This window comes from Stegastes partitus, unplaced genomic scaffold (genome assembly GCF_000690725.1).
Source record: "Stegastes partitus isolate 25-593 unplaced genomic scaffold, Stegastes_partitus-1.0.2 Scaffold1091, whole genome shotgun sequence".
Classification (NCBI taxonomy): domain Eukaryota; kingdom Metazoa; phylum Chordata; class Actinopteri; family Pomacentridae; genus Stegastes; species Stegastes partitus.
Genome location: NW_007578822.1, coordinates 216,990 through 226,788, shown reverse-complemented (window position 1 = coordinate 226,788; position 9,799 = coordinate 216,990). Strand labels below are relative to the sequence as shown.

Here is a 9,799-nt window from a genome sequence, read left to right as displayed (position 1 = left end):
GATGCCCGTTGAGCTCAAGTTGTGTTATTAATAAATCGGCTATTGATTGATTAGGCTGCAGATTGTAATTTTTCAAAAGCTGCATCTTTTACAGTCACTGTAAATAAACCTCTACTGAGTAATCCTGCTCTTGATCCAGGTGTCCAACCTCCCCATTATTTCTCAAATCAAGTATGTGACGCTCAGAAATGTTTTGAAGAGTTTCAGTCAGGATTTCGAAGCGTCATCGTACAGAAACAGCACTGGTGAAAGTGTCCAATGAGCTCCTCATAGCCTCAGATAATGAACCCGTCTGGATCTTAGTGCTGCATTTGACAAAGCTGATCACAGCATCTTATTACAGAGGCTGGAACATGTCAGTGGGATTAAAAGAACAGCACTGAACTGGTTTAAATCATATTTATCGGACAGTTTGTTCATCTAAATGATGATTCTTCCACTCACACTAGAGTCAGTTAAGGAGTTCCACAGGGCTCTGTGTTAGGACCAATAATATTTACTTTGTACATGCTTCCCTTAGGACTTAGGAATCACAGCATACATTCCCATTGTCATGGAGCTGACATCCAGTCATATTTATCTATTAAGCCAAATCAAACTCCAGGCATTTCTAAAGAACACAAAGGCCTGGATGACCTGTACATTTTCTTCTCCTAAATTCTGACAAAACTGAATATATTTGGCCCGAAACGCCTCAGAAACGCACTGTCTAACCAGATGGTTCCTCTGGATGGCACTGCCTTGGCCTAGGAGTTATTTTTAACCAGGATATGTCCTTTAATACAGCAGCATGGCGTCCTTTCACCTGCGTAATATTGTTAAAAGCAGGAACATCCCATCTCAGAGTGATGCTGGAAAACTAGCCCATGCATTTGTAACCTCTCTGCTAGACTATTCCAACTCCTTGACATCAGGATGTCCAAGTAACTCTCCTGAAACAACGCCTGCTGCAGCCACAGTTCATATTTATCTCATGTCAGCTTCTACGATATCATTTAAATTCCTGCTGCTCACATATGAAACTTTTAATGACCAAACTCCATCTTATCTTAGTTATCGTACCGTATCATCCTAACAGAGCCCTTCGCTCTCAGACTGTTGGTATACTTTTGGTTCCCAGAGTTTCCAGAAGTAGAATACAAGGTAAACCCTTCAGTTATCAGGTTTCCTTGATGTGGAATCAGCTCCCACGCTTTCTACCTTGACAAAGTTTGACCCCAAACCATCCCTGAGTTGTTTTTACAGGCCTAAATGGCACAAGGACTTCCCATGATGCCCTGAGCTCCTCTCCTTACATGTAGATGCCGCCAGTGTATGTCACTAACTTCACGAGTCGAGTGCTGCTCAATCGTGCCCTGAGGCGACTTTTTCTGTTAACTGGCGCGCTATAAATAAAACTGAAACCGTGCTCATACCTGTGATGCAAACAGAGAGTTGAGGTATTCGTCTGCAGAGCGTTTGTTCCTCCTCGGACCGGTTGGCGTTGGGTATGAGGTTTGTTTCTGGGAGCTGGAGAAGGTCGGAGGTCTGCTGGGAGTCTGCTGGTCACCTCGTCCATCTTTAGCTTTCTGAGGCGTGGTGGTCGGCGTGGCGGTTGGCGTGACAGTCGGGGTGGGAGTCAAGGCGGCGTTTTGAGCGGTGGAAGGTGTTGCATTCTCCCAAAAGTCGTCCACCTGAGACGACATCCGCCGACCCTCTCTGTCCGACCACCCCATCTGGCTCGTAGCCGAAGACCAGCCGGACAAATCGGAGAGGTCGTCCAGCGCCGACTGGTAGCTGACGGATGAGGTGAAGCTCCCGGTGAGCTTCAACCGACCGCCGGCGGCTCTTTTCGCCTCCTTTTCCTTCCTCCTCTTCCTCCTCAGAGCCTGCATCTTCTCCTCCCGGTTCATCCCCAGCTCCTCCTTCCACCAGGACCTCCACGCCTCCTCGCCCTGCCAGGACACCGTCAGCCGGCGACTGAGTCGATCCGTCCAGGCCTCTTCGTCCACCTGGTTGGGCAGTGGTACCACATCTGGAGCTCTGAGGGGGGCCGAGGCGACGCCGTCAACCAGCAGCGAGCGTCTGGACATGCACGACTTCAGATCTTCCCTCAAGCTTTGCACGTGCTCCTTCTCTGAAGCCTGTCTGTTGGACAGTTGCAGCAAACCTTCAGTTTGGACTTGGAAGTGCTGCGAGTGTGACTTCCTGTCACAGCTTACGTGCATTAGTTTCTGCAGCCAGTGTTTCCACGTGACCAGACTGCTGCTGCTGAGCTTCACTGGACTCCGTCGCCGAGGAGGAACAGCTCGACTCGAGCCATTTACGGTTCCCTCCACGCGGTTGGGTTCCTCGGCATCTTCGGCTACATCTTCGGCCACATTTCCACTTTCTTTCACACTTGCTTCCAGATCACTCCCTCGGTCCAGCTCTGGCTCATTGTTGACGACGACCTGCAGAGCCAAACGCTTCAGGTATCGGCTTTTGGACTCCAACTCTGAATCCTCAGAGTCCATGCTCAGCATCGGGCTTCTCTCTGGTGTTTCAGGAACAACCCTCTGCACGCACTGAGTCGGCCCGATCACATCCTCATCGCTCGACGTGTCTGCTACGACCAGCTCTGGTGGAAGCTGCTCTGCTGAAGCTGCTTGCTGATGCTGGGGTTCGTCCTCGGCTGCTGGAGGTCGAGACGTTTCGGCGTCCGGCTGCTCGGGCTCCAGGATCTGATAGAAGATATCTCCTGCTGCCGTCAGCTGTAGGACGCACAGACACTCGTCTCCACCGGATTTCTTCTGGATACACGTGAGACCTGATAGCAAACAAAAAAAAGTTAGCAGTTAGACGCTGCATCTTAATGTTTTAGCCTCTGTAGTTACACTTCTATAAGTCAACACGCTTGAGTCTTTACAGAGGACTTAAAGGAAGAACCAGCAAGCAGCAGTTCACTTGTCAAACTTGTGCTAAAAAAAAATAAAAAATAAAAATTAAAACAAAACCTGACATACAAATAGAACCAGGTTATGTCTCATTGTTTAGCTCTTCTGTTGGTTCGTTTCCTATTCTGGTTGACTCTCGCTGCCCTCAGGATCTAGTATCAGGTACAATCGGTTGCCGTTCTCAGTGAAAAAGCTCAAAAACATCACTGCAGAGCCGAGCTGATGAACCATATACGTCCTTCACAAGCTGCTTGAGACCAAACCCAGAGCCAAAGGAGAGAAAATGCTGGACCATATGAGCTCAAATCAACAATAATGTTGCTCTTTAGCTGCTTTTTGCTGACAAATTTGTCTTAAAGTTAGAAGATGGTGCGTCAATACTGTGGACACAACTTGTATCTGCTGCCCCCAAGTGGCCATTTTTTTTTCTTGTTGTTGTTTTTGGTTAAAAAAAATTTTTTTTTTTGCTATTTTTCAGTCCATCGAGTAACCAACGCATCAATAACATCTTTGGATAGTTAATTAAGCAGAAAACACCTTAATCTCAGTTCTTTAGTGACCAAATCTGAAAAGTAGTCTGACAAAGAATTAAATTTTAATATTTGCCAGCTGTGAGGCTTTTTTCAATCACTTCATGAAACGCTGAGTCAGATTTCGAGGTGAAATGAACAAAAAACCTGTGACATCCTGAACTGTTGGCTAAAGAACTCGTCGTGTTTTATTTTGGAGAAACAAACAAACTTTTCTCTGCACACGTTGTCCCACTGAATCACTGTCTACATTAAAGAATCCACAGTAATGACATTACTGCGTGTAACTACTGGTGTAATCTTTGGTGTAAGATTTATAGTCGTTATTGTCACACTTATGGTCCATACCGGTATATAGTGACACCTCTCATCTAGAACAAACAGTGGCTTCACTCGTCCTTCCTTACCTGCGGCAGGTGAGGACAGTCTGTTGGTGGCGGTATCCAGGCGATGAGGGATCTGGACCGGGAGGTGTTTCAGACTCTCTCTGGGTCTGAGCAGAGCCTGAGGAGGACCTCGACTGGAACAAGCCTCGGCTCTGCCTCCTGAACAAACAGAGTTTTAATGAATGCTCTTCACGTGTCCTCCCGAGTCGCTGTCGCCACCCTGCTGACTGACCTGAGTACTGCAGCATTGTGATTTCCTGGGAGAAGTGGGATCCGAGCAGAACCTTGGTGGTTCTTTCTTCGCCCGAGCCGGAGGGGGAAGAGCCGGGAACGACGTGACAAGACATCGGCGGGGACTCCATCATGTGATCCCATTTGAGCATCGGCACGCCGGGGAAACGCTCGTCCATGATGTAGGCCGAGTACTGACGGACAGAGAAAGAAGAGGAGGCTCAGTCCGGTTAAAGAGAACCCAGCAGGATGAATCAGATAAACATGTTTAAATCGAGGACATTCTGTCTCCTGCAGTTCGTCAGCTTCCGCATGCTGTTGGCTTCGTGTTAAGGCAACAATCTTACAAACTGTAAATGCACAAGTACCTCTAAAAAAGTCCTTACACATCATAGGTACCAATCTACTACTATAAGCTGATGTGTTTTGGGTTCCATCTCAAATTATGAGAACAAATTCTGCTCAACAATCTCTGATTCGCCTGAAATTTTTAGAGCATAAAATGTGGATATTTATAAAGATGTTTATGAAATTTTAGCTTCATATATCAAACGCTTTCCGAAACACACACTGTTTAAATAATCGGCCGTCGACCCACTTTCTGCAGGTTTTTCCTGAAATTTGTGGCTGTTTGAGCAACAACATCTGTGGAACTATTGAAGATAAAAACCTGAAATGTTCTCTGTTATTTCTCATCATGTCATTGACTCATAATCTGTAAAATTGGACAGTAAATCAAATAATATCCGCTTATGGGGAAGCTGGTATATGAGAGAAAATTGAAGCCCGTCATAAAAAACAAATATATATTGCAGAAATCAATTTGCAGTATTTTCTGAACTATTTGTAGCTGCAGGTCACAATGATACAAAACTAAGCATCTAGAATACTTATTAATATGAAAAATTGGGTCACAAAACTTCACAGAAAGTCATAACTGATAAGTTGCACAACAAAAACCAAAGTATTGCCAGACAGTATAATCTAAGCAGACCAGGTTCAAAATGATTCTCCGAATAAAACTAAAAAATATTTAATGATTTAAAAAAAAAAACTAAAAATTTAAATGTGTGAAAAAATGTGAGTAGTTGGTAATTATTTTAAAAAAAAAATCATATGTCAAGCTCACAATTTCACTAATATCTTATTAAATATTCAGACTTTATGCGCCAAACATCCCGACAGGCACCTGTGACACTCCTGACATCTGGTGGTGAGATGAAGGTACTTCACTGAAAACCTGAACCGTGGGTTTGGACTCAGTGTGGAGAAGCTTCAGGTCATACCTGCGTGGTGACGAGGTGATGGAAGCTGTGAGCGTCTCCCAGATACCTGGACAAGACGAGTCGCTCTCCGCTCCGACACTCGGCGGCGCTGCTGATCCGAAACAGGGTGTGGCTGGAGGCTGGATTCGTCTACGGAGAGAGAGGAGGAGGAGGAAGGAGAGGACGGTACAGGAGAGTAGAAGGTCAGAGGTGAGAAGGAGGCGATGGGAAGGAGGCTAAAGGGGAGGGAGGAGAGGTAGGAACACAGACGGTGGGAGGATTTTACAGTTAGTTGGTGGGAGTGTTTAGCGGTTCCACTCTGATTTCAGGCTTCATGCTAAACTAACGATTCCTCAGCTGCAGAGTAATTATAAACAAACAGATGCAGGAGGTTTCATTGCATTTTTTTTATCTGATACGCGTTGAGATATTTCAGTTTGGACCAAAGTGGGACAAATACAGAAACAATCTAAGTTAGAACTTTTCTAAAAGTGAAATCAGCGCATTTTAAGACTTGGACGACATTCTCAAGTCGCCACTGCTGCACACAATTTAATAAAAGGAGCGACACGAGCTGTGCAAGGCCGGTTCATCATGTCAGATTGTACGATGGATCTGTGGTAGCTAAATCAAAAACAATTCTGTGCTGCTTTATTAGTTTTTGAAGGCAGCTCTGCTAAGAAATGTTCTTTTTCTTTTTAGCCACTAAATACAAAATATTATTTTTCTTAAAAATTGACTTAAAAAATGTCTCATTCCACGACTGTTTCCTCAGAGACTCGGAGGAGAATCAACCCGACGACCTAACTGGCTGTGCAAAGTGACTTAAACCTGCATTCTGTGTAACAGCCAGCAGGGGGCGACTTGTGGTTCAAGTCAGACTGTATAAAACCTGAGAAAATGACCTGAGTTCTCAGTTGATTTGTTTCTTCAGTAAACACTTTCCTAATGAATTGATGGTCTCAATCTCTAGCTTAAAGTTTCCTTTAATACAAAATTATGTTTATTTGGTAAATTGCGGACTCAAATAGACTAAAATAAGCGACACAGCAGGGTATGTTTTAGGGCAAGACTTGTCAAAAACTGTTCACCAGAAATCCAGCATGTGGTTTGTTTTCCATTTTTAGATCAAGTCTGCAGACCTGAGTTGGACCTAATATCTCATTTCTGCAGCATCGACTTCAAAAAGAGTAACTTTTGTCTTTAGAAGTTAAATGAAAAACTCCAGACAGCCTCACCCTGACGTCGGTGAGCTCCACCCCGGTCCTGTCGGCGTACAGCATCACCCTCGGGTGGGCCGAGAACTCGCACCACCTCCACGGGGACTTGGCGTTGAAGTAGAGGTTGGCGTCCTCCGTCCGGACCGCCTGCATCCTGACGGGTCACAGCAGCGCTTTAGACTCAAGTACTGAGTCGGACTGTACTGAAACGGACCAAAGCTTCCCCAAAACACGACTTCCTCACCCTTTGCCGACGGTCCACAGCTTCACGGCGCCGCTCTCGCTCGCCACCAGGACTTCGCCTAAAATATGAGGACTGAAAGTAAACAATGTTTTTAGAAAACTTGTCGCTTGTTGTTCCATCTTTATCACAAACTACGGAAATGTTTGATTTTGACTTTCAGCAGGTTTACTCTCACCTTTAAACTGAACGACAACATCTGAGGAACTATTAAAGATACAAACCAGGTTTTATCTTCAATAGTTCCTCAGATGTTGTCGTTCAAACATTTGGAGACGTATTTAACATATGAAGCTAAAAACCGACATATCGTCACAAACATTCAGATTTCGTGCCGACCTGACGTTGATGCACGTCGCCACCTCCGACGTCTCGACCACCTGCAGCAGACGCGGTTCGTTTCTTTCGCTGAACTTCCAAACGCCACAGAAGTAATCCGACCGAACGCCGACGCAACCTGCAGACGACAAATAAACAATAAATAAACGCCTTTAGAGGAGGAACTGCTAAAAGCGACGCTCCTCAACATCTTCCGTCTTCTTACATTCGGGGGAGAGCGAGCTGCAGCTGATCTGTCTGATGGAGCCTTTGAGCTGGAAGCTGAACGGGCTGCCGTCGGCGTCCACGGAGGACGAAGAGCCTCGGCGGTGCTGCAGCGCCACCTTGTGGAAATCTGAGGTACTGCGTTAGGGAAAAAACAGGGACGAAGGCAGGGAAAAAGAAACACTTGCAGCTCACTACATGATTTTACACAATAAAAATCTTGTTTTCAGGACAGACTTTTGTTCTCAAATGAAAAGATTATTCACTAAACGGACTCACTGAGGTTCCTCAAATGGTTTAAATCACCGTTCTAGTAGTTTTTTAAAAAGCAAAAACGGGTCATTCAAGTGATTTTCTTTTCCATTTATGGCAGCAAACTGAGGGTTAGTTGTGTTTAAATGTGTACGGAGTCCAGGTCAAATTGTTTACATCTTTTTTTCTGGTTATTTGACGGTTTCCTCGACACAACATCAGGTTTAATCGGTTTCTCAAAGCCGAGTTGTTGCTTCAGATTTGTTGTTTTAGGTGAAAGAACAGATGGTGGAGCTTCAGAAGTGGACAGATTAGCCACCAAACTACGTCTTTTAAAATGGTTTAAAACAATTCTGACCACAGATTCATCGTTTTGGTAGTTCTTCCCAGCAAACCTGCGTCACTTTTGATGTTTTTTTTTTTGGGTTAATCGATGGTTCTCTCCTCAAACTTTTAGGTTAAATCTTGAGGTTTTGCTTCAGATTCGTTATTTCTGGGTGAAAGTGTTAAAAGCTGAAAAGATCAGTCACTGAGTTACGGTTTGTAAAATGGTTTTAAAGCAAATTTGATCGTAGATTCATCGTTGTCGTAGTTTTTCCAGCCAAAATCAATTATTTTTGGTGTGTTTTTAATTGGTTAATCGATGGTTTTCTCAAAGTGTTGCTTCAGATTGTTTTTTTTCTCCAGGAGTCAGTTTAAAACCCAAAATTTTGTCATATTGTCGTGCAAATCTGGAACTAAAATCAGAAAATGTAAAGATCTAGAAACAATTAAGAGCACAAGAAGTTCTGACATAAGTTGGATTTAAGTGGAGCTAAAACGATGAATCGATTTCTAAATTATTTACCAACTATTTTGATAACTGATGGATCGCTTTGAGCACTGTCTAAAAATAAAAACCTTTTGATTGCAGCTTCTTGAATGTAAGTAATCGCTATTTTTTCTTATCAAACTGATTATATTTGAACAAAACAAGACATCTGAGGGCGTCACATTGGTCAGAAGTGTCAGAGGATTGATATTCTGAATAAATATCAGCTTTGTATTGGACAGTTTTCAGAGATTTCCACTTATTATCATTGAAAACTCGACATATCTAGATTCATCTCCATCAGACGCCGACAGTAAATCCTCAGAATGGAGGCGCTTCAATCAGAGAATCAACATTTTTGGCTGGAAAATGACAAAAAAAGAAAAATTCTACTTCCTATAGCAGATAATAAGATACTTCACCTCAAACTTTTGTTTTTCTAGAACTTCAGTTTTAACTCTCAGCCATAAACGACATCTTTTCACACCTTCGCCTCAAACCTTCAGCTCCTCCTCCTGCAGGATACGGAGGCGGTCCAGGCCCTGGTGTCCCGGGTAGACGAGGCAGCCCCGCCGGGCGTCGCTCTGGGGGGAGAAGGGGACGAAGGCCAGAGCGCCCCCCGTGGTTCCTTCGGGGAACAGCAGCCCGTCCCTACGATCCGTCAGCTCCTCGTGCAGCAGCGAGCCGAGCAGCTGAGGAGGGACGACGTGGACGACGTCCGGCATCAGGAGGCTGTAGCGCTTCATCTTCACCGACTCGTACGACTGCTGACATCTGACGACGAAAAACGAAACCGAATCAAACGACCCGACGGCTTCCTGTGTGTTTTCGATTTTGAACGTTTTAGCAACGGTCGCTCACATTTTAAAGTTCATCCTGTGCAGGAACCTCTTCACGTGGCCCATCTGGACCGAATCGCTGCGACGATGCTGCAAAAAAAAAAAAAAACAACAAATTTAGTCATAATCACAACAATAATCTAAATCTATAGAGAGAAATTTATACTTCATTTACATCCACAGATGCAGAGCAACTAAAAAAAGCTTCTACATTTTTCCCTATAAAATCAGAAACCAACCAAACGAGTCCGCTGTGCTGAAACTCACCGTCTTCTTGTTCCCGCTGAAGTCGAACTTCTCTCCCAGCAGGTCGCTCATGCAGCCGAAGGCGTCGTAGCAGTGATCCAGGAAGAAGTTCTCCATCTGAATGTGCACAAAGCCAACGGACGCCGACGTTAAAGCGCTTTAAATCGAGTGAAATCTACCAGACAGATCATCTGCAGCGTCCTGGTGAGGAAACCAGCGTTTTATCTGAAGCGCAGCTGCAAATAAATATAAGAAGTTCAACAGACAAACTGGAGGAAACGATAAAAACAAAAGGAAAATGTGCCTCTTAAATCTGAGTT

General features: G+C 44.6%; 1 protein-coding gene across 1 annotated transcript in view; it reads right to left on the bottom strand.

The window, feature by feature from the left end:
• Positions 1-1,409: 1,409 nt before the first annotated feature.
• Positions 1,410-9,799, bottom strand: part of taf1c (TATA-box binding protein associated factor, RNA polymerase I subunit C) — a 10,734-nt gene continuing 2,344 nt past the window's right edge. The window contains exons 4-14 of the mRNA XM_008295960.1: positions 9,501-9,636; positions 9,256-9,323; positions 8,921-9,168; positions 7,333-7,461; positions 7,128-7,245; positions 6,792-6,863; positions 6,566-6,701; positions 5,349-5,477; positions 4,064-4,256; positions 3,853-3,990; positions 1,410-2,788 (exon numbers count right to left, since the gene is read on the bottom strand). Coding sequence (XP_008294182.1) covers positions 1,410-2,788; positions 3,853-3,990; positions 4,064-4,256; positions 5,349-5,477; positions 6,566-6,701; positions 6,792-6,863; positions 7,128-7,245; positions 7,333-7,461; positions 8,921-9,168; positions 9,256-9,323; positions 9,501-9,636 — 2,746 coding nt within the window. The remainder of the gene's footprint in view (positions 2,789-3,852; positions 3,991-4,063; positions 4,257-5,348; positions 5,478-6,565; positions 6,702-6,791; positions 6,864-7,127; positions 7,246-7,332; positions 7,462-8,920; positions 9,169-9,255; positions 9,324-9,500; positions 9,637-9,799) is intronic.